At 37.5% G+C, this 26,310-nt stretch overlaps 1 protein-coding gene across 4 annotated transcripts in view; it reads right to left on the reverse strand.

Annotated features, from left to right (window-relative positions):
* gli3 (GLI family zinc finger 3) overlaps positions 1-26,310 on the reverse strand; it is a 145,276-nt gene that overhangs the window by 26,490 nt on the left and 92,476 nt on the right. For 3 of the 4 annotated variants that reach the window (XM_058376352.1, XM_058376354.1, XM_058376355.1), the window contains 6 exons: positions 24,934-25,142; positions 11,683-11,838; positions 7,662-7,866; positions 3,856-4,072; positions 2,675-2,788; positions 1,575-1,715 (listed from right to left, as the gene is read on the reverse strand). In XM_058376352.1, coding sequence (XP_058232335.1) covers positions 1,575-1,715; positions 2,675-2,788; positions 3,856-4,072; positions 7,662-7,866; positions 11,683-11,838; positions 24,934-25,142 — 1,042 coding nt within the window. The remainder of the gene's footprint in view (positions 1-1,574; positions 1,716-2,674; positions 2,789-3,855; positions 4,073-7,661; positions 7,867-11,682; positions 11,839-24,933; positions 25,143-26,310) is intronic. The other variant, XM_058376353.1, reaches the window with a different exon arrangement.

The raw sequence follows: 26,310 nt of genomic DNA on the forward strand, positions 1-26,310 counted from the left end.
TAATGGACGATAAGTAGCGATACATCAAGAGAATTGGCATAGAGACATATTACTTTGTAGATTAACACCATCAAGTCTGAGCCCTGATTTGTGTGCAATGAGCTTACTATATCTAATTATTAGGGCTGATTGGTAATTAATGTAGAAATTGGAAAGTTCCACCTAAGCTGATTTAGTAATAAATCATCAAGGACTTTGCATAGATACAGAAAATAGTTGAACATATGCACTCACACACACACACACACACAGACACACATGTCTTACCATCATTTTCAGATTCTTCCATTGATATAATTAATAATGTAGCTAATTAACAGTATGCTACACCTAAACCAAACCCTAACTTTAACCCCAGTAAAATGAAATGAATAAGACCTGCTGTTTTTCTAATAACAAACAAAAAATAAGCATGGGGATTTGACCACAACTGTCAGATATTCCAATCCTTGTTGGATGATTGTGTTCCCACAAAAATATAAAATCTGTGTAGTTTTAAAAGTTTAGTTTCAACTTTTCAACTCTCACCATTCTGAGTATGTTTGTGCAGTAGACCAAAAGTGGAGCCAGAAAATCAGAATTTTATGCAGTAAACACAGACAAGAAAGCAATGCAATTATGAAATGTTATGTGCTGTTATGCTAAATATTAAGGTCAATTAAACTTGTAAATATCACAGAAGACTATTGCTAAAGAAAATTTGTGAAGATGTAAAATGTAGGTTTGTTCTATTCATGGGATAGGGCAGCGTTCTGCAGTCAGCCACTAGAGGGTCTCAGAGTTGTTTCACTTTTAAATGATTGTTACAACATCCACCCCCATATACAGTTGTTGGCCTGCCCACACAAACACACACACACACGCCCGCACACAGACACACACACAGACACATACACACACATACACATACACATACACACACACACACACACACACACACACACACACACACACACACACACACAGCTAGCACCCCCATTGCTTTCAGAAATAGTGGCAAGAAGTTGTCAAGGTCCTCAAGCTTTGAGCACAGACCTTCAAATGTGGGAGGCAGGCCATTCCCAGCTCAGGATATCAATTATAGATAGGGGTTAGCATGGCCGCTTCGGATTGCCATGTCAGAGTATGGATAGACAGCTGTGGAAAACTGAAGATCTTTCTATCTGATGTGTGCCTGTGTGAGTGTATTTGTGGAATGGTTAAAAGGGAACTGAGAGTGTGTTGGGATGAGAACTGAGAGCTTAAAGAGGGCACACAAAGGCAATTTTTTTTACTGATGATGAGCTTTCATGTCTCAAGAGGTGAGTGTCTTTCCACTTGCTGCTTCAGACTGGAAGTGGCTGTGACAAATGGCATGGCTATAAAAAAAAACAAGTTTCCAAGTGTGTGTGTTTTGCTGTGATCATTGTGATTACCTTGCCTACACTTAGATCAGTGTGTGAAAAGTGGACCATGTAAAAAATTAGGAGAGGCAGAAACCAAGACAGAGTAAGACCACGTGTTTGTGTGTGTGTGTGTGTGTGTGTGTGTGTGTGCATGTGAGTGTGTGTCTGTCTGTGCACTTGTTTTCTCACATGTACAAGCTGTTCCTGGGTGTCAAACTCTCTGCAGCAGTTCTCCCAGTGGCAGTTAGTCTCATACACCACCTCTGACTCCTGTTTCCCATCTTCTTTATCTTCCTCCTCTTTTACCTGGGTCATTCCTTCCAGATGATCCTGTACAGAACATACAGTTTTATTCAATTTAGTGAAATGTTCTGAGCAACTTCCTGTATGGAAGAGTGACCCATGATATACAAAACTGAAGCCAATGTATATACTTTCTATTCATTTTCAATGGAAACTTTTTATTTTCAAGAAATCAATTTTGTAGTTATAGCCATAATTTGGCCTAAACTGTCCCTATAATACAAAGTTTTAATCTCAGACCAATGTCACAATTTTATTGGCAAGAATCTAATGCAATGGCCTAGTATTCACAAAGTATTATAAGCTGGACATGCATTAAATCTTACTGAAAGACAAGCCAAATGTTGTAGCCAAATGTCATACATCAGTGTTATTTCCACCATCTTATTATTATTTCCATAATTGAAACCACTCATTTTGGTAGCCATTTTTCTTGTCAGTCATTACTTTCTTGAGTTCTGGAATGGATGTGTGTCATTAAGATCCTTCTGTCATTAAGCAGATACACAGGTAGGTTTGTAACATTAGTTTATGTATCTGTTTTCTAGCTGCAGATTGTTGGTGCTTATCATATTTGAGGCAGAGACACAGCCCACCACTAGATCAAATATGTAAAGAATTACAGTATATCAGATAATTGGCCTCCATCTTTCTCTCAATGTGTGCAAATGTGTAGTCTCATGTGCTCACAAATAATGGATATGGTGAAAAAAGGGGCAGAACTAGACCCTAAAAAGCAAAGAGGCCATTGTTTCTGTTTTTGAAAACTGGTCACCCATTTCTGACAATATTCAACACTGTACCTTGAGTGTGTTGTTGGATTTCAAAAGGACACTAACAACAACTGCAACAAAGGTGACACTGTGGAAAAATGTTACATAACTCCACTGTGGAGAAACGTGATGGGTGGCATTTGTCAGAATGGATTATGTATGTATGTATGTATGTATGTATGTATGTATGTATGTATGTATGTATGTGTATACCTGAACACTAACTGCTCCAGGGCTGGGAGGCTCGTCATCAGGCTTGAGTTTGGAGCGTTTGTTTTGCATGAGGTCTCCTGTACTGGTCACTGCTGACTCACTAGTGGGTTTACTCTGAAACACACACACACACACACAGCAGTGTGTTTAAAACATACAGATGCACATGGGCTAATGGAATGTACATTCAAAAACAAGAACTGGCCCAAACAAAGGAGAATCTCCCCCTTGCTACCTTGCTGTCCATTATTAGTATTAGATGCTAAATTGTGCTCATGTTTCAGGATATATTCATCTGCTAGTTCTCAGATACAACCCAGCAGATGATAGACCAAAGCAATGGAGATTAAAAACAAATCTACCACTACCATCATCTAAATATGACTACATGTGTAATATAATAAATAATAAACTTAAATAAAGGTCTGAACCCAAATAACCCATATATTACTCTAAACAATGTGAGATAAATTCACAGCTGTGCCAAGAACACTACATCATTTGCAGTTACTGTGGTTTTGTCACTGCTTTACCAGTGGTTAGGTCCTCAGTCTGTTCCCAATAATTGTTCTTTTATAACCATTCAAATTTGATAGGGACACTTGTATGGGTGGCTTGGAAATATACTTAGGCTCCTGTCATTAAGAATGAGAATGAGTTTCTATCTGAGTCTATCTAAGGCATCAACATGGCAACAAAAACACAAATCTGAAACAAACACAAAATTTCCTAGTGCTCCCCAAAGTATTCTATACTCCAACAAAATCATCAAGTAGATGTTGTAAATGTGTCAGTCTTTGTGAAAGGGGCACAGTAGATCTGGCTCTGATTAATAAAGGAAGCTGAGGCAGCATTGCTGTTAACAAAAAGTGTGTTATTTCTCAAAGGAGCCTATCAAAATGCAAAACTCTCAGTAATATCCCCTGGGGTTTGTGTGAGAAAAGGGCTACCTGCAATCACATTCCGCAGTCATAGGATGCTGATGTGTTTAGGGCACATGTTTCCATACACACACAGCAATAAACAGCTCCAACACTGATGCTGAGTGCTAATAAATCAAACATTTTTTATAAAGAACAGTGGAGAATCAGTTCCATCCAATTATTTTATTTATTGAACATGAATGGTTTTTGTATATAAGCAAGATTCATGAAACAATTCATAAGGGGTTATGGACTCACTTGTAAGTCAGAGGAGATGGTGGAGCGCTCTGTGGGCCCAGGTCCTGAAGAGGTTATGCCTGCTATGGGTCTGTGGGTATTGAAAGCAGGGCCAGGGTGGATGAGAGGAGGACTGTGTCCAAAAGTAGAACCTACAATTCCAGGAGGCCTGCCAATTAGCTGCTGATGCATTTGCAGTGCTACTGGGGTGGGAGGGTAGGCAAAACTCAGTGCAGGACTAGAAGAAATTAGGAATAAAAAATATTAAATAAAAATAAAGGTTTAAAATATAGTACAATACAATAAAACAAGCATCTCCTATTTTATAGTTCATAAAGTATAACGTTTGTTGAAAATTTAAAAATGTTTTTAGCCAAAAATACAATGTCTAATGAATATAAAATTCAGTATATAAACTGTGTTAAAGACATTCTTATGGTATCACTTAAATGAAATATATGATGTTCCAAAAAAATAAAGAAAGAAAACAACATTTAGGTGTTAAGTACATGATAAGCTTTAAACAGAAATAAGAAAGAAAACAGTTAAGAGAAGACGAGAGTGTGGTAAACACAAGTGAATAAAAGTATGAGAAGACAAGAAACTGATTTCCCATTACAGTTTTTCATGCACAATCAATCAAATCAGAACTCTAATCTCAGTCTTACAATTATCTGTAGTGAATATAAAAAAAAGAAATTGTAGTTAAGTTAAAAATAAATAAATAAATACGAGCAGAGGCGGAGTAAATAGATGCCTTATTCTGGTTTGTGTTGTATCTTTGAGGATACATACACAAAGATTTCTTGGGGCTATAGGTAAATTTCACAATGATTGTACAATACAATATAATACTAATACTGGTCTTTAGCAATGCAGTGATTAAAAATGCAATATCTCAATTAACCAAATTTTTAAACTGGTTAAGCTCAGCATTTTTTGACCATTTTCCATTTATGATCAAAACACTCCATATAATCCAAATCACTACATAGTTGCTCAGTAAAGAAGGAATGAAAAGAAAAAAGTATAATCAGCAGACAGAAATCTACAGATGCTAGTACAATACAAGCTGAAACTATTTTATAAAATATTTGATAGTGACATTTAAACTAAGAAGCTGAACTTATGTCTGGATCCAAGAGCAGGTCCCTAAAGCCCAGTTCATTGTGGGCTCCTCTGCTCCCTCATATGCCTCATCTTTTATTTTCAGAAAGGAAATCAATGCAGCTGGACAGTACAATGTGTGGCTCACTGTCTCATCACTCATCAGTATGTGTCCATACACATCCCAGAAATGAGTGATCAGTTTGTTTTCCTAGATCTTTGATCAATCGCTCTGGATGGGGGTCAGGAGCCTCTGTGTCTCCCTTTGTCTGCTTTGGGTTTTTTGTTTCTCTTTGGACTTGGAGATTCTTTTTTTTCTCCACCCCGATTATGCAGGGAGGTGGTCCAGTAGGCTGACTGATACAACATTAGAGTTGTATACTTGAATCTTAGACCCCTGAACACCTCCAACCCCACCGCTCCCCAAAAAAGTCTAACAGACAATTACGTACAAATGAACCAATAGTACAAAATAATTTCCCAACTTCTATTACACTAAGTGTAGTGTTCATAATTAGCCCATATGTTATATTCTACAGATGCTTCAGGAGCTCAATAACCTTATTTTGCTGAATTTCCACAAGACAGAAATGCAGAAAAAATACATCATATAAAACCACTAAACCAAATTTTTGTTTCAGCCATACTTCTCACAGATCTTCAGTCAAAACAAAATAAATGTCATAGAAAAAAAGCTAGAAAAATAATTCAGCCATAAGTCTATAAGTTAAGATTTAATAAATAAAACAAATACATAATTTAAAAATGAATAAAATGGAGCTCTTGGGTAGATCAAAAAAATGAGATTGCCTTTGCCATTTATTTTGCCAAAAGTTTTTGCTTTTTGCTTTTTTAAAATTATTGAAATGACTCATAACTGTCACTACTTCACACATATTAAGTGATATTCATTTACCTTGTATAATGAATAATTACATTTTCTAAGAGATGATTACTACTATGTGTTTCAAAGCCTAATGAGATTAATACAAATTCTTAACTCTTATACATTAACCAGTCACTTGCTCAGTTGCTTTCTGTCCTCACAGAGACTTCCACATGCTAACCAATGGTACCCTTACTGCTGTTAGGTACAGGAATGAAATTTCAGACCTTTGTCAGACCTTACACAGATGCAGTAGCTCCTGAGTTCCTCCTGGTACATGACAATTGTCTGATGCCACTGACTGGCCCTCACGTTCACCAGATCTGAATCCAATTGAGAACCTTTGAGATGTTATGTTTAAGAGCATCCGAAGCCACCAAGAAGCACCACAGACTGTCCAGGAGCTCACAGATGCCCTGATTCAGGTCTGGGAGGAGATCCCAGAGGACACCATTCACAATCTCATGAGGAATATGCCCAGACATTGTCGGGAGTGCATAAAGGCATATGGGGGCCATACACACTACTGACTAACGTTATAAGTTACCTTGAAAAATGTATGCAAGTTAGATCAACCTGTAAGTAATTTTATTTATTTATTTATTTATTTATTTATTTATTTATTTATTTATTTATTTTTATTTTATTTTATTTTTTTCATTTTTGGTGTAATTTGGAATCCAGCCGTCAATGGGTTGATGATTTTGGTTTCCATTGACTATTGTTGCATCATTTTGTTCTCAACGGATTACACAATGTACATAAGTAAATATTTTCAACTTGAAAATCTGATTTATCGAGATATTGATGTGTTCCTATCATTTTTGAGTAGTGTATATATTATTTAGAAATATTACCAAATACAAAAAATCAGCAACTGTGCCATAAGACACGCAATATGTTTTCTATTTACAATTTTGCCCTGTCTACTTGCCTTCTCTCTATTTGTTTCCTATTAGAATCAGTGTTAGTGTCCCCAACAAAGCCCTATCCTCTTCCCCATGTCCCTTCTTTTACAATCCTTTCATCCATCACCCCCTTTTCTTTCCTCTGTTTCCAGTATGAGCGATTGTACAGTGGTGGCACTGGAGTAGAGCTCTCCCACTCTGATGGAGGGAACATTAATCAGGTGATACATATCGGAGGGACAGATGCTAGGGAGGAGGAGAGGAGTCTGTTCACACGTTTCCGCCTAATAGCACTCAGCCTGTTCCCTCGTTTATTTGGCAGTGTATGTTCATTTATCACTCTGCAGCGGAGCCTGAGACGCAATACTCTGCTCTCTAGTCCTCTCTTCCTAGCCATCTATCTTTCTATCGTTTTTGTTCTCCACTTCTCATGTCTTCTCCCTGCCAGTCCTGTCTGTTTTAAACACGCCTTTCTCATTAGTGAAATACCCTCAGCATTTAATCATGTTTTTTTCCCTACTCAACAATCCACTTCTTTTATCACCCTTTTCTTCTTCCTTTACTTTCTAGTTTCTTCTGGGCTTCTCTTTGGGTTATTAAATTTTCTTGGTTCTCTGGGTTTCTCTTTGGGTTATCTATATGTTTTATATACAGTATGTGGGCACAGAAATAAATAAACTAAAAGCAGCAATAAAGAGGATATGCAAATTAGCACTATTTTATTTCATTACAGAAAGTGAGGCCATATATTTATTTCTAATGGTAACACATTAATACTTCTGACAAACTTGATTCAGCACCAAGCAAAAATCAAGCATATTTCACAGTAATTCAATTAAGGTTTGCTTTTTGTTTTTTTAGGTCAGATGGACTAAACAATTACTTCATATACACTGTATATTCATTATAAGTAACAGATTCAGTACCTGATAGTACCAGCAGACAGATGACCATAGGATCCACTGTTGGATGAGCTGGGCCTCGAGCTGTTCAGGATGCTTACCAGGGAATTTGGTGATTTCCGGATCATCGCTTGAAAATCAAAACTTGTGTCTGAGTGTGGTGAAACAGGAAGGGGCCGCTTCCTGCCCTGACGGTTAAGGAATCTCGGACTGGGAAAGCGAGAACCTGCTAAAAGAGAGAAAGACAAATTTTAATTTAAATTTTGCATTTTGCATAAAATGGTGTCCAGGTTGGTGTTCAGTACATCAATAGCTAGGAGCTTTGAATAACACCAATCACCAAACAAATTTAAATATTTCAGTACTTCAATACTGGATGAAGAGATCAAATAAATTCGTGTATAAAATATTATGCAAAACTTCCAGAGAACCACCTCCAGAGGTCTTGACAGAGATGCCAAAAGACTCATTTGTTTCATTCAGGTTCGACTGTATTGTATATTTATTCTGAAATCTTGTCTAATGGTAAGAGTCAAAGACTAGAGGATGAAGAGACCCCAGTTTGTCATGTTTTTGACATTTATTGGTGTATGGCTTAAAGATTATCCTTTTTGACATTCACAAGGGAACCAGCTGTCTGTATATGCTGTCAACAGTCACTAGTGAATTTTTCTAGCAAAGTATAACAAGATACTTGAACTCATAACTATAAAAAAATTACACATCAAACAATACATTTAAATGTCTTTTTTGACCAAACCATTTATTGAAGCTCTATTAGATGTCTTGAGCATGCTTAGTCATATAATCAGAAGCTTATCATCAGAAGCCAGACAAAGACAGATATGAGAGCTCTCATTGGGCACAACATTAATGCATTCACCCTATCATGTGATGCTTAAATCCAAGATAGCAAAACTGGAGCAACTACAACCTTGCCCTGAACTTAAATTCACCACAACAGTGGTATAAATAAATCATGATGAATAGATAAATCATGGGAGAAGAAGTCTCTCTTCACCAAGTGGCCTTTAAGTTACTATTGATACTATATCAATTAATCAGTTAATCAGTCAATCATTCTGTCCGTCTATCTGTTTGATTGTTTATTTAATTGTTTTTTCTCTTCAATTTGGACACATAAGCCTGTGCCCTATCATATGACAATGTTCATTTCAGTCTATTTTGCATAATGGGCCCATTAATGCTCCCTTGTCTTTTAAGTGCCTTGTATAAGAATAAACATTCCTTCATCTCATGTATATAAACTTTGTGAAATGGGAATATATATGGTAAATTCTTTATATCTCTTATAGTCTCATACAATTTTAAACTGTAGGCTTTGGAGACAAAAAGCCTATATTTTAAATTATAGGTTTTTTGTCTCCAAAGCCTACAGTTTAAAATTTTATGAGACTATAAGAGATTTAAAGAAAAAAAAGTAAGAAAGGTCTTTACAATCACTAATTTCAATTTCACACATTTTACTATATATATATATATATATATATATATATATATATATATATATATATATATATATATATATATATATATATATATATATATTTATATTTATATTTATATATGTGTGTGTGTGTGTGTAGCAGTGACTTTCCCCTCACCCAATTTTTAATCACATTTAATTTCCTTGAATAGTTCTTTATTCGTGAATGGAATTGCAGTGGTCTGTTTTTGAAAAGCCTTCAGTAAAAAGCTGCTTCGTTGAAGACAGGCCCATGTGAACACAATGACAGTATCTACAGATTAAGAAATGACTTTTGTTGTCTTTTCAGTGGAAATGTCACAAACAAGAAAGGAGTGAAAGGAGGAGGAGGGGGAAAGAGTGATGCTGAGGGGATGTAGCTCTTTTGTTGCAATGGAGTGACACAATGACTTTATGACTCATTTTCCCTTCAGTTGTTTTAATTTTATCAGAAAGCAGAAGCAAGCAAATAAGATTACTCACACTCATCTCTCTCCTTCCCTCACCCCCTCCCCCTTCTCTCTTATTTGACACTTCAAGCATTTACAGTGCCTGCCATTCACATGTAAATCACAAGATGTGTGTGCATGTGTGTGTGTCCATGTCCATATTCTTGCAGCATATTCACAATCAGGCCTCCTCACATCTTTGCTCCAAGGCTTTCAATGGATTTAAATTTTGATGTGTGGGACACACACAGGGCTTTCAGTTAGTCTCGGCTTATGATTCTACTATATGACAGCTGTTCAAAATGCTGAATTTTAAAACAAAATCTAGATTCACAACATAATACTTACACCAATCAACCATACTATTAAACCTACTGACAGGTGAAATAAATAACATTGATTATCCTGTTACAATGGCACCTGCCAAGGGGTGGAATATTAGGCAGCCTGTGAACAGCTAGTTCTCAAAGTTGATATGTTGGAAGCAAGAAAAATGGGCAAGTGTATTGATCCAAGCACCCAAGGGCCAAACTGTGATGGCAACAGTATTCCCTAATGACAGTGGATTATTTCAGCAGGATAATTCTCTCTGCCACACTGCAAAAAGTGTTTAGTAATGGTTTGGGGATCATGACAAAGAATTTAAAGCTGTTGACTTGGCCTCCAAATTTCCAAAATGTCAATCCGATCGAGCATCTGTGGGATGTGCTGGACAAACATGTCTGATTCATGAAGCCACCGCCTCACAACTTACAGGACTTGAACGATCAGCTGCTAATGTCTTGGTGCTAAAAAAAACAGCATACCTTCTCATGAAGTCCATTTCTCACTGACCCACAGCACAAAGGGGGTGTACACAATATTAGATAGTATATTATGACAGATTAGTGTATATAAAAAGCATAGGAAATACTGCACAGAATACTGCCTTGAGAAATAATACAGGGAAAAAACACTTGCTTTAGTGTAATTCTTTCCCCATTTGACTATGTAGGCAATTAAACTTAAAATGAGATTTTATGAATTGCATGATTTCCTATATGTAGATGTTAGATGCAAATGTCAGATATTTGAAATGGCCAATGTCTGATTAGGAGCCAACACATTTAAACAATATCCTCATCAGAACACACATAGACCAGGCCTGTTATGTTTTATTAGCCTCCTTCCAACAGTAATTAAACTGATAGGAGGACAGTTGAAATCCAAGTAACCTACTATTGCTCTCTTTCTAAGCTTGAAGACATTTGATAATGCCATTCTCTTTATTTGCTCTCACACTATATCTCTACATCATAAAAAAGTGCTTTAAGTGCTAATTTGGCTTGGAACATGCATTGTAGAAACAGGATGAGTTATTACCCAGGCTCGATCACTGTAAGTCTGTGAAGTAGAGAAAGCCTTTACATCTCCATCAAAAAAGAATAGCGCTAATTGTTTTGTTCCAGTCTATTAATCTTAAACAGTGCCACAGAAGAAAGGATTTCTCCCATGATGAATAGTGGGACATTCGAATTCCCACTTAATAGCAATTAATTTTCTGATACCAGTGCAAGTTTGGCTAGTTTTAATTAGGTTGTGAGACTAGATGGAGCGGAAGCACTAACAAGAGGCTGACTAAACGTTCCCATCAAAGCAAAGGCAAAAAGGCCAGTCAGTACAACTTCTCTTGTACCTGTGTGCCTTTAATTTTCTACATACATTTTAAAATAACTTATTACCCCACACACACACACACACACACACACACACACACACACACAGTTGAACCATAAAGGCAATGTCTTATTTAAATCTAAATCAGGTCACATTATTATTTTACTAACTTTTTAATCATTTGTCTTTTCATCTGCTACCTTAAGAAAAAGTACAGATTTTGGGTATTGCTTTGGCTAATTCACAGAGAAAGAATAAACAAATTATTTTTATACTGAATGGTCATTTCATTTTACTTTAGATACAATAACTGAAGTGACATAGATCCAAGTTAGTCACAGAAATACTTGAAGAAGGTAAGTTTGAGTTTCAGATTAGTTGTTCAGTAGAGGAGTTTTTCATCACTTTCATCATATTTGGAGTCAGGGTCAGAATATGTAATCTGAACACTCACCTTCCAAAGCTTGGAGGTATTCCATGTGCAATGTACTGGTCCCTGCTCCAGTGGTGGATATGGTGGAGGGAATTATGTCAGCATAGGGGCTACGGTGACCTGCTAGCATTGCCATCTGATGGTAGTATTCTGCAGTGGTCAAACCATTGTGTTGGGCTATGAGATGGGGGAGATGAAAAAAACACATAGTTGTACAGTTGTACATGTTATGTTATACTAATTTACCAGTTTATACTAATTATACTAATTTATAGACTTGAATATTCCACTCAGATTGGTCAAAAGGTTTTGATTAATTTTATATAACAGCAGCTCTGACAGTTCTGGCTACAAAGTATGTGTTATTGTACTCATTCTGTGTATCCTGCCTTGATGCCCGATGACGCCTGAGATAGGCACAGGCTCCCCATTACCCGAGGATAGATCGAATAAGCAGTACAGACAATGAAATGAAAAATGAAATCTCAGAGATTTGTACTGCTGTCACTGCACATAAAAGTGTGTAATTGTTGATATTTATGTGTTTTAGAAGCATTTTTAAAGAGTTTCCATTGTCAGCATAGTACTTAGTAACATGTCAGGCTATATTCCTTTGTTTTAGCCAAAGTTTCAGATGTCAGTAAGGTTCATCTCTCTGTTTGTCTGTCCATCTTTATAGATTAAAAAGAAAGAAAAAAAAGGTATAGATGCAATACGCAGTAAGCTCTGCTGCTTGTTAAAATAAAATAATTAAAATAATTAGTACAAATAATTTTTTAACAACGAACACTCAGTGCTCACAAGTCCTTGGTGCCATGGCTACTGGCTACTGAAATTGCATCGTCTATGCTGCTTGTTAATGACAGGAGCTGAGCTGCCCGTTAACATCAAGAGCCATCCTCCTTGTTGCTGTGTATTGGCTATTCAAAAATCATACGTTTCCTCTGCTGCACCCTGTACCCTATTTTAATGTATAAGAGATAACCAGGAACTAAATTGTTTTGTGTATGTCGCACAACATTTTATGTAACTAAAAATATATTTAAAAAAAAAGAAAACTTATGGGAAAAAAAGGAACCTCATTTTGCTAACTACATCTGCTTTGTATTGGGCCAGCTTCACACCATCACTGTTATTTTCGTATACTTTCTTAGCTGCTTTATTCCTTAGATAGATAAGACCAAAGTAAGTTGAATCACAAAATTACTGCAACATGGCCATGTGATATACGCAGAGGTAGGTAGTAACACAGTACATTTACTTCGTTACAATTACTTGAGTAATGTTGAGTAGTTTAGCTGGCCTTACGCTTACTCAAGTTAATTATTAATAGCAGAAATTTATTGTTACTTCACTACATTCATTTGTGTTTCTTCACCGTTAAAAGGTAATGAATAATATTTAGCTTTTCTTGCCCTTTGTTGGCCTTTATCTTACAGAACTGAGTGCGCTAAAAATAAGTGGCTGCCGCATGATTCAGAATATGCAAGAAAATCGCGAAACTCACAATCTTTATATTACATTACTTAGAATGAGATTGTGGGTCTCACAATATGTTGCAGGATTATTACGTTTATTCCAAATGTCTGCACATTATTTTATACGTTATACTAAATTATGCAAACTGAGCAGCAATACAACATTTGTGTCAAGAACAATCCTGTTGAAATGAAACATGATTGTAGGATTATACTGTATATGGTTTTATATCCTCTAAACAGAACAGACTTTTGAAAAGAGATGTTACAGGCCTAGTGTAGTCTGAGATTCAGATGTAGTCTGAGATTCAGGATTCCTTTCATTTGCATCAGATCCAAAGTAAATAGTTACTAGCTACTTGAGTAGTCCTCTCATTGGATACTTTTTACTCTTACTCAACTTTGAACATTATTACATTTATTGTAATTTGAATAAATATTTTTATAAGTAGATTTACTTGTACTTGAGTAAGATTTTTGGCTACTCTACCCACCCCTGGACATATCAAAATGCTCAGCACAATAAGGAGAACTGCATGACGAATATTCTGGTGACATTACATGATGTCGCATGCATGTTAACCCCAAAAAATCACTGGAATCAAGGGCATAGCTAGGGCTAATCATTCGGCTCGAGCCCCGAATGATTTTAATCTAGCCCCGAATGTTTTATCACAAATTTTGTAGAGGAATTAAGCAAATGTTGATCGGTTTAGTTGAGCACTACTGCAGTTACTGTATGCGATTTTGACTGACATCTCTCTCAAAATACAATGAGAGTGTGCGCTCTAATATGCTCTAGAACCGCTCTCGCGACGGTCTGCACAGCGGCGTTTTAAGTCGATCACACCTATACACACTCACACACCACGTGACTAAAACACCTTACAGCCTTTACAAACACTGTAAGAAAACACAAGAATCTTATTATTGAGATAATAGCCTAACTTTTAATTTTTAATGTTAACACAGTTGATAAAAGTAGGCTAACAAATGTATGTTGTGTAAAAAAAGGAGGCCCACTGTCTTTGATTCTGAAAACCCCTGACATATAGGACCTTTTTGAATATTATTCCATACCCAATATGCACAAAAGCCTTGAATTAAATAAGCCTAAAGATAGATCTAAATAAAATATAAACTATAAAGACATTACAGTCTGAACATCATGACTTTCTATTATTCAGCTAATGCAGTATTTAAGTTAAAATACAGACATGGCTTAGGTGAACAATGGACTAGAACAGACTCCATCATTCAGCTGTTCTGTCAATTGAAAAAGGAATTCTCAGAACTGTACACAAATATTAGTATGGTAATTGACCGTTTTGCTCAAGTCAAGTCTCTGAGATACTCTGTGATGTTTCTACCCTCAAAAAATAGGATAGAAAAGTCACCAAGAGCATGACATAGACAAGATACAAGCAGCAAGACAGATGAGAGAATGAGAGATGAGAGAACTAGAAGAGAAGAGAAGAGAAGAGAAGAGAAGAGAAGAGAAGAGAAGAGAAGAGAAGAGAAGAGAAGAGAAGAGAAGAGAAGAGAAGCTGTAAAAAATAAATAAACAAACAAAGAATAATACATACATTAGTGCCAGCATAAATGAGGAATGAAATAAGAGGTGCATATAGATATATCTATAGAATATAGATTATTGTAAAATGATAATAATAAAAAAGGATCTACACAGCACTGCCCCACACACAAGCTGTAAAAGAAATAATAATGCATGGCATACCTGTGTGAGAGAGAATATGTAATGAATTTAATGAACTCCTTTTTTAGCAGCAAGACTCCGAAATGATGATTTTTATTTATTAATTTTTTATTTTTATTTTTAATATTATTATTATTATAATTATTATTATTATTATTATTATTATTATTATTATTATTTGCAAAGCACACTATTACTATTTCACAAAATCACTGGAATTACAAAATTACCACAACATGCCACATATCAAAGCAATTAGCACAATGAGCAGAACTGCGTGACAAGTATTCTGATATCACATGACAGCACTAACATAGCAAACGCTAAAAATTAAGTTGAATCACAGAATACCGCAAGGTGGACATGCAACATATCAAAATGCTCAGCACAATGAGAAGAACTGCTTAATGAGTATTCTGATGACATCATATGGTGTCATATAATGTTATATGCAAGGCAACCCCCAAATCATGTGAAATCACAATGTTACCAAAACATACTCACAGAGAGGAGAACTGCCTTATGCACTCACCTCCAAATTATTGACACACTATCCATACACATGTATCTAACAGTATTGGCACCGTAATATTGGCACACATGTCTCGTCAGTATTGGCACCCTATCTACCCACTTGCATCTGAAGGTTTTAGCACCCTGTCTGTCCACTCGGGGATGAGTTTTGCCATTTTTATCTTCAAAAAATGTACATATCTAGTTATTATTAGTGGTGCTTGCTTTGCAAAGCACACTACTGTATTACTATCTCACTTGCTTCTTCTGCTTGACGAGTATCCTAGTGACATCATGTGATGTCACTTCCAGGTCCATGCACAAAATATGTTGAATCACTAATTTACTGCTACCTGCATGTCGAGTATTCTGATGACCTCACTTGACCTCATGTGAGCACCACTCACATTTTCTTCAGAAATATCTCATTATTACTATAATTTCACTCCATATAGTGTCATTTGTATGCATGCCTGATTGACATTGTCTAAATGTTTAAGAATACTGAAATGGATGTTCAGGTACACAGGAATGCACTAAGCATGCTGAATGAGCATACTGAATAACTTTCAATCCCATGTATATCAAATGTTATTTGATTAATACCCACTTCTTTAATCCCATTGTTTTCACACTTAAAACAACTAAAGAAGAATTCACTTTGTAATATAATCACATATACGAGCACTCAACTCAAGGCTTGAGGCAAGTGAGACAAGGCTTCTGTATTTATTTGGGTAATAAACAGCTGGATAACTTATCAGACCATGAGAGTTCTCATAACGTAGGGAAGAGCGGAAGGGGGGTGTTATCGGGAGGTGCAGCACTCCACGTTGCATCCTCTCAGCATTCCTTCTCTTTCAATGCCAAAGTTAAAACTCCATTTAAAAACAAATCGTCCAAATCTCTTCAGATCTGTATGCATAAAACAGCGGTACACTTGGGATTTTACTCTCTATCTCCTTCACTCCATCTTTGCCTCTTACTCTGCCAACACACACACAAACACACAGACACATGCACATGCACACACGCGCACACACACACACACACACACACATTCTTCTATTTTGCTCCTGGAATGAAAATGTAAAATTAATCAATGTGTTCTGGCTAATCCCTGCTCTATCTCAGTTCTAAAGTAAAGGAAAAGAAATAAGGAACACAAATACATTAAAAAACAAAAACAAGGGGACTAAAACATAGATAGTGACCCAGTGTCTATGCCTGGAATATGAGTTATTGGCTAAATAAATGAAAGAGAAATATTTTAAATTAATTTGATATGGGTATTGTGTCTTTAAGTTGATGGTTAGGGCTGCAGGGCTGCTATTCTAATTGTCTCTGCCCAGCTCTTATGAAAATTTTTTGCCCTTAGCAAAATGGTTTGAGGCATGCACTTGATGGGCTGTTGTTTAGAAGTTTGGACATGTGAAGAGTTGTGGGTGACACACTGAAGAGAAAAAACAAACCAGTTACTCTGCATTCCACCACAGCCAGGGGCATCCCTTCAGTGAGATGCAGACAGAAGCAAGGAGAAAGAGTGTGTGCAAATTCATAGAATAAAAAATAGAATCAGATGCAAAAAAAAGATCCCACCCATATTTGGATTTGTTTGTCATAAATAATATCTAAACCACATCATTCATGTGTAGCACACTAATTAAAACAACCTAAATGATCAGTTAAGACATGTATTGTAGATGAAGGGGAAAAAATGATTAATTCATGTTTAATAATAGCTATATTAATTCATAGCTTAGTGGCATTGGACTACTGATTGGAAGGTTGAATTCAACTTCCAGGTCCACCAAGCTGCCACTGCTAGACCCCGACCATGGCCACTATCCCTCAATTGCTCAGTTGAATGAAAAATGAGGTAAAAATGTAAGTAGCTCTGGAAAAGGGCATCTACTAAATGCTGGAAATGTAAATGTACTTTAGCTGCAGTTGCTCTGGGGTCAATTCAGGGCTCTGATCTATTTCTATTGTGGGCTCTGGTCTATTTCTGTTGTGTATAAAAGATATTTAATAGAAAATATTTGCAAAGACAATCAAAGAACATAATGGGCACTGCTGTATGTCTCTCAAAGGGTAGCAAACCTACATGACCATTCATCGTTTCTACCCACATGAAGGTCTGCACTATACACCTGATCAGCTATTTGAACCATGAGGGGCTGGAGAAGACCAACAGAATGCTAGAATAAAAAGAAAGGATAATAATCAACTTTCCACATACACATCACTGTCACCACTGACAGGTGAAGTGAATAACACTGATTATCTTCTCATCATGGCAGCTGTTAATAGATGGGATATATTAGGCAGCAAGTGAACATTTTGCCCTCAAAGTCGATGTGTGTTAGAAGCAGGAAAAATGGGCAAGTGTAAGGATTTGAGCGAGTTTGACAAGGGTCAAATTGTGATGGCTAGGTGACTGGATAAGAGCATCTCCAAAACTGCAGCTCTTGTGGGGTGTTCCCGGTTTGCAGTGGTCAGTATCTATCAAAAGTGGTCCAAGGAAGGAACAGTGGTGAACCGTCGACAGGGTCATGGGCGGCCAAGGCTCACTGATGTATGTGGGGAGTGAAGGCTGGCCTGTGTAGTCCGATTCAACAGATGAGCTACTGTTGCTCAAAATGATAAAGAAGTTAATGCTGGTTCTGATAGAAAGGTATCAGAATACACATTGCAATTTGATCGCAATTTGTTGCATGTCAGGCTGCATAGCCACAGACCAGTCAGGGTGCCCATGCTGGCCCCTGTGCACCACCAAAAGTGAAATAGCCTTTATTTGTCACATATACATTACTGCACAGTGAAATTCTTTCTTCACATATCCCATCCTTGGAGGTTGGGGGTCAGCCATGATACAGCACCCCTGGAGCAGAGAGGGTTAAGGGCCTTGCTCAAGGGCCCAACAGTGGCAACTTGGCAGTGCTGGGGCTTGAACCCCCGATCTGCCGGTCAACGAGCCAGCGCCTTAACCACTTGAGCCACCACTGCCCCAACTATGTACCAACTATGGCCACGCAAGCATCAGAACTGGACCACGGAGCAATGGAAGCTAGAGGCCTGGTCTGATGAATCAGCTTTCTTTTACATCACGTGGATGGCTGGGTGTGTTGCTTACAGGGGGAAACGATGGCACCAGGATGCACTATGGGAATAAGGCAAGCCGGCCGAGGAAGTGTCATGCTTTGGGAAATGTTCTGCTGGGAAACCTTGGGTCCTGACCTCCATGTGGATGTTACTTTGGCACGTACCATCTACCTAAGTAATGTTACAGACCACGTATACCCTTTCATGGAAATGGTATGGCTGATGGCTGTGTTCTCTTTCAGCAGGATAATGTGCAGTGGCACAAAGCAAAAATAGTTCAGGAATAGTTTGATGAGCATAACAAGGAGTTTGAGGTATTGACCTTGCCTTCAAATTCCCCAGAACGCAATCCATTTGAGTATTTGTGGGATGTGCTGGACAAACAAGTATGATCCATGGAGGCCCCACCTCGCAACTTAGAGGACTTAAAAGATCTGCTGCTAACATCTTGGTGCCAGATACCACAGCACACCTTCAGGGATCTAGTGGAGTCCATGCCTCAATGGGTCATGGCTGTTTTGGCAGCAAAAGGGAGACCAACAAAATATTAGGCAGGTGGTTATAATGTTATGGCTTTTCGGTGTATATACAGGTGTGTCTCAATAAATTTGAATATCTAGGAAATGACATTTCCCCCCCACTATTTACACATTGAAATTTTCATATTTATCTCATATTTATCATATTTATTTACACATAAACTGAAATATTTCAAGCCTGTTTTTCTTTTAATTTAGATAAATATAGCTCACAACTCATGAAAATCAAAAATACAGTATCTCAGAATGTTAGAATATTTTCTATGATAACCACAGAAATGATTTATAATACAGAAAAGTATGTTCATTTATGCACTTAATATTTTGTTGGGGCTCCATTTCCACAAATTACTGCATCACTGCAGCATGGCATGGAGGCAATCAGCCTGTGGCACAGTGTAATGGAAGCCCAGGTTACTTTGATATTGGCCTTCAGCTCATCTGTATTTGCAGGGTCTGGTGTCTCATCTTCCTCTTGAGAATACCCCATAGATTTTTTAGTTCAGAGTAGTTTTGGCACTGTGGGCAGAGGCCAAGTCCTTCTGGAAAAGGAAATCAGCATCTCCATAAAGCTTGTCAGCAGATGCAAGCATGAAGTGCTCTTAAATCTCTTGGTAGATGGCTGCATCGACTTTGGACTTAATAAAACACTGTGGATCAACACCAGCAGATGACATGGCACCCCAAATCATCACTGACTGTGGACACTTCAAACTGGACTTCAAGCAGCTTGGATTCTGTGCCTGAGTCTGGGATCTTGATTTCCAAATGAAATGCAAAATTTACTTTCATCTGAAAAGAGGACTTTGGATCACTGAGTCCCTGTTGCTTGTGAACCTTTTCCTACCACACTTTGCCCTTCCAGTCAACTTTTCATGAATTTGCTTTGATACAGCACTCTGTGAACAGCCAGCCCTTTCTGCAGTGATTTTCTGTGGCTTACCCATGGAGGGTGTCAATAAGTGTCAATTTCTCCCAAATAACCATATTGTCAGAATTTATTTGCAGAAAATCAAATTCACCAAAAAAGATGTTATCAATCCTCAAATAATGCAAAGAAAGCAAGTTAGGAAATACTGTCAAAGCAAAAGGAAGCGAGTTTTCTTCTAGGACAACCTTATGCCTGATTCCAGCCTTGCTGAAGCACCCCCAGATATGTCTCTCGAGGTTTCTGTCTAACTCAGTCTGGCTCTTCTTTGTTTCTCATTGATAAAGGGCTTTTGACTCGATGACTTCAGCCCTGCCTCTAGGAGACTGTTTCAAACCATCCTCACCATGCACTTCACCCCAGCTGCCTTTTGCCATTTTTTTTGTAGGTCACCTGGTGTCATCCTTTGGTTGTTGAGTGACATTCAAATGAGTTTCAGGCCCATTCTGCCCAGTGAAGAGTCGGATTTTCCCTCAGCCAGTCTGTAGCTTTGTTGAATGCAACTTGATTTCATTATTATGAACCGCTGTCTTTGAAAGTTTAAGGACAGAAGCACTCACTGTATCTTTCTGCCATTAAAGCATTTCGGCATGGTCAATAGTTATTATTTGACTCCAATTACTTTTGATGTACCTACTAGCACCAGTTTTGCCATCCAGCTGGTCCACTGGAAGAGGATAGTGGTTTTTATATTTGTCCTCATTAAATAAGATTTGGTTCAGGTGATCACCTAATCAGTACTTCAGTAGGCAGAATGAGGTATGCCAGTTTTGAAATTCAACAGACATGAATGGAATGGCTGCCGTAAATTGTAGAGATGCTGATTTTAAAAGAAAATTAGAGCAGTCTCTTAACTTTTTACAGAGCTGTGTGCGTGTGTGTTTGTGTGGGTGCATGGTGTTTGAGAGTGTGTATGTGTGTTTGTGTGTGTGTGCTTGTGGTTGTGTGTGTGTGTGTGTGTGTGACAATTTAGGGACATGGTGCTGTTGCTACATCCCATTCTGTTGCAGATCAGGTGGTGCTGGGAAGGAGGAGGGCAAGGAGGAAAATCTCTCAGGAACTGGATGATAAAGATTTACATATAGTGTTATGTTACTTGTCAAGTACTATGTCAAACTTTATTTTACTGTGACTTAGAGGCTATATGAGTGGTGATGCACCATTTGTTTGTTTTTTCCTTTTCTCCCCAAATATTTATTTATTTATTTTTTTACTTACTTACTTATTCATGTATTCATTCATTTACTTATTTATTTATTTACATTGAAATTAAACACTGAACAGATACAGGCTTTTGTTAGCAATTGGTAGACCTGGACTGAAACTGTGCAGCAGTTGTGTAAAAGTAGTAAGATAAGAGGTAAATGTTTATGTTCAAGGTAAACGTTTGGAGGGGAAGACTTTGAAATAATGTTCAGGAGTGGGTGGATGGAGTGTTTGAACAGTCTAGGTGTGCAGGGATAACAGCATCAGAGGTGAAACTGGATACCTGATATGGATATAGATATAAAAAAGATTAATATTTTTATAAAGGTGTTTATTCATGTTTAGAATGGCTAAAAGAAGATGAAAGAAAGAAGATGCTTTGAGGGGACAAACAGTTCTAGGGGAACTGTGCAAACAAAACAGCAAAGAGGATCTGCATTTGAGCATGCATTTGATGCAAAGGTTTAGGGCCAGGTCTGAGGTGATGGCTAGGTATGTGATAAACTCTGGTGTCCTCTCCAAGATGACCTCACAGGTAGTGTCTCTGTATGTGCTGAAGCCACATTGAATTCTGTGAGCAACAAGTTTACCTGCTAGATTATTTGGGATAATAAAGGTCTACAAAAGGTAACAGCATCTAGAGAACCAATCAGCACAAGGAGTTCCATGGCTGAACTAGATATTATATTTATATATACACTACTCAATTATCTAATCAGCCAATCATCTGGGAGCAGTGCAATGAATTAAACCATGCAGATACAGGCCAGCAGCTTTGAATGATCTTCATATCAGAATGGGGGGGAAATAGGATCTTAGTGAATTTGGATGATTGTTGGTGGGATTTTTTTTACAAACAGTGGACTCTAAGGTTTACAAAGAATTTTTAAATAAAGAAAATCATTTAGTAAGTGGCAGTTCTGCAGATAAAAACACCAGAAACACATTGTTGATGAAAGAGGCCAAAGAAGAATGACCAAACTAGTTCAAGCTGACAGAAAGGCTAGAGTAAGTTGACCGTGTCAGGTTCCATTTCTGTCAGCTATGAACAGAAAGCTGAGTCTGCAGTGGGCACAAGATCACCAAAACTGGACAGATGACGACTGGAAAAACATAGCCTGATCTGATGAATCTTGATTTCTGATGAAGCACACCGATGGTAAGGTCAGAATTTGGTGCCAACAGCATGAATCCTTGGATCCAACCTGCCTTGTGGCAACAGTCCAGGCTGGTGGAGGCTTAATGGTATGAGGAATGTCTTCTTGGCACTCATTGGGCTGTTTAAACCAATTATTCATCACCTGAATGCCATAGCTGATTTGAGTATTGTTGTTGACCATGTGCATCCCTTTATGGCCACAATTTACTCATAGCCTTCCATTTACTTTTTAAGACCAGGCTGAAAAACACATTTGTTTAGTCAAGCCTTTTATAAATAGTATGTTCTTAGGTAAAAGAGCAGATCTTGAGTGTTCATGGGCATAGAATGTTTTGGTGAACTGGGATGACTGGATGTTTTGCACTCTGATCTCCGTCACTGAATATATGATGGCTTTGGCAGGAATGAATTTACATTGGAACTAGACTTAATTCAGAAATTACGCTGATGCTCATACTTATAAGTTTGCTCAAAGCTTCTGGTTCAACAATTGCACTTGACAGTATAGTGTACAGTTATAGTAAGGACATGATTACAGTTGCACTGGTATTACCCTGATGAAGATAGGCTCCCTTTTTGTATGGTTGCTCTCATGGTTTCTTAGTGGCTTGCTGTGAAACATTTCATTGCTGCATTTTAATGATATTGTATGGCAAGTCTGGCTTCCTCTGTAGCCTTAAAACAACTGCCTGTGATTCATCCACTCATTCATACCTAGGGATAATTTATCATAGATAATTCACCTACCTGCAAGTTCTTATACAGTTGGAGGAAAATGGAGAACCCAGAGGAGTCATTGTCTACTGACCTTAGGTATGCTGAGACAAACATCATAATAATGCACAAAGTGAAATACACTTTGTATATCTGGTACACTGTTAGCTTTGGTGGGATAGAAACATGTTTTGATCCAGTAGCAATTATCTGTAGCCACTGGAAGGAGTCTTCAATTGGCCTCTTTCAGTAATTGAACTCAAGACTTCAATTAAAGCCCCCTGACTGTGCAGTAGGCCAAAAGGCCAACACACTGGGTCCTGCCAAGCCTGTAATTGATTTTCCAGTCTGGTTCTGTGCAATGGACCTAAACAGCTCCCTATAGGCCTGAAGCTTCAAGCCCATGCTGATTGACCTCTCTTACTGTGCCCTTTGCCCCAAACCCTGGGCTTGGACATCCCCCTTTAACTCTGAACATAATCAGTACACTCACTTGTTCTTTCTGCAGAGACAATAACACAAGAAGGGGATCAAAGAAAATGACCCAGCTACAGACCCTTTCCTCATAATAGAACAATCACATATACTGGGATTAGAGAGAATATTGTTATATAATGATGTACTACATAATTTCCAAGTCTAATATGATATTTTGTCATTATTAAGGGACACTTTGTTAGTCCTGTAAAAATAATAAAATAAAAGTGCCAAGATAAGCACTACAATTTGGGCTTGAGCCTCTACAAAATTATTATAACTAATGAGTAATCAGTCAGTTATTTACCTTAAAACAATTTTTGAAAGTAGAGTGCATTTACTTTTTCAGGTGAAACTATTTACTAAAGACACAAAGTACATAACCTTGAGGGTGCTATGTGTGAAACGTGAAACTATGTGTTGTGTTTTTGCTATTTTCTGTTGCTTTTGTGTTTCGTGTATAATTACAGGGTTTTTTTTCAGTTGCTAACATGCATTGGTCGGTGTGCTTATTCTGAAAACACTTTTTCAAAACTCTTTGGTCTGTATTACAAATATGAATCCTGGCCAAACAGTTAATCTCATCTCCTAAACTTGATCAAACCACCAAAACACACTGCCACTCATAATACACTGACCTAAAAAACACTAATAACAGGGAGTATTACATAAATGCTGAACCTTTGAGATTTTTGAAGTTTGAATAATATTTTTCACATAAATCAGTATTTTATTACAGAATAGAAATAACACATTTTAACTTTATTGACTGTGCTAAAGTATATATACTTAAAAAGAAAACTTTATTGAAATATAACATTATCCCTATGTCTTCTTCGATTCATCTTTCCAAACAAAATCATTTTGAAGTTGGTCCCTTTTGTGAATATATGGAAACAGGACTAAAAACAGGACACCTGAGTAGGCTTTTAGCTAAAACTGCAGTTTGCTGAATATGGAATTATTATTTCATTTCATTGTAAATATTCTGCTTAGATTTTCTATATGTTTCATTATGGTTACTTCCAAACTGCACAAAATTTGCCATCATTCTGTTTTAATGTGCTTTTAACAGTTTTGAAAGTGTGTTAGCATTTGAAAAATGTTGTGTAGATATACAGCATTTTGCAGTTCATGTATTTTGGAAGATGTGGTCAATTCATTTTGTGTGAAAGCAGGGGAAATGATTCACAGTTTGGTCTGCAAAGGTGACTGTGTGAAGGTTTGACACTGAAAATTCAGTTTTAAACAATGCACGTTAGCAATCAAAAAAATTGTGGTGCAAAGGCAGAGTGGTGACAGCACTACTAGGCTTCCTCAAACCAGTGAACAACGCGTTAGCAGGATTTTGTGCATGAAAACTTTAGAAAATGCTCTGCTTTGTAACTCCTAATAAAAGGAATGTCAGTGACCCATAATGGGTCCTACGTTCTTACCATCTGCAGGGCTGAGTCCCCTGGCTGCAGAGATCATAGAAAGAGAAGGGCTGCTGTGAATGGAGCGGATATAGTCCATGTAGGGGTTGATGTATGGGTGTGGGGGGCTAAAAGGTGAATCCACACCAATGCCTGAAGAATTCCGGTGAGGTGGGAATCTGATGACGGAGATATCAGAAAATGCAGGGCTACCTGCCAGTACTGGAGGCCTGGATTCAAAAACACAGTGAGGAAAAGGAATTAGCATTTTAAAATTGCTATTTTCAAGCACAAAAATTTTAGTTTCATGCATATATGTTCATGCACTAAACAGTGAAAAGCTTGGAATTCACTACTGTTTTTTGTTCCTGGAGTTACTTCACCTAAGAATGTAGCTGGAAGTGGAGGAGGAAATGAATGGTGACACTATCTGTCACCATCTGTGCAAACAAATCTTATAGCTAGAGGGAAGGAGTAAGCTTAAATTCCAAATGTTTCCCTCACTTTCAGACTTTTTAAAAGATCAAAGCCAGCTATCATGGCAGCATCTTAATCAGATGATGATGACCAGGAATTTTCTCATCACTCTCACAATGCCTTGCAATGTTTTCTTAAGTCTGTGAGTCTGATAGGTTTGTTTTACAGATTTGTAGGCACACTTTCTAAAGTATCAAGGGATGTTTATGTTTTACTGAAATAATGGTTATCACTTATGCCGATTTCACACTGCACGATTTTCAATATTGTTGGATCACCATTGTTTTCACACTGCATGACTATCTCTGGCATTCAGTTGCTGCTGTGTTCACATTGCACGATGGATCAGTGACAGGAGGTTATGCACTGCATGACTTCACAATAGAAAAAATCACAGACAATACTGTATGGCATAACCAAACGCATAACTCCTCCTCGAACTTCCCGCTGCCCTGTATCTTGCGCTCTCATTGGCTTTAGGTCATCTTTGATGTATTTTTCAGTCAGAACTCATTTCACACAGCAGGATTTTGAATTGCCAAATGAACTCAGCATTAGTGAGACTTTGTGGTAAAAGTCTTAACATGTGTTTGCACCCAGACGAGAAGGTATCCAAATGCTGGATATGCTGGAGATGCTGCCCATGGCAGTTAGGTGTGGTGAAATAGAACAGATGTTACAACTGCCAAAAAACAATTTAAAATAAATATCCATCAAGGGCTCAAAATAATGACAGCTGTTAGATACAAAGGTTTCTGTAAAAGGGAGGACACTAGAGCACAAAGACTTACAAAAACAATAAGTGAGAACAGCTAGTGGGTAAAATATTTGTCCTATGAAGCATCTTGAAGGATGTGGTAACTTAGAAGGATGCGGTAGCTTAGTAGTTTATTCATTGTACTACTGAGCGGAAGGATGTGA

This window comes from Hemibagrus wyckioides, linkage group LG23, assembly GCF_019097595.1.
Source record: "Hemibagrus wyckioides isolate EC202008001 linkage group LG23, SWU_Hwy_1.0, whole genome shotgun sequence".
Taxonomy (NCBI): Eukaryota; Metazoa; Chordata; class Actinopteri; order Siluriformes; family Bagridae; genus Hemibagrus; species Hemibagrus wyckioides.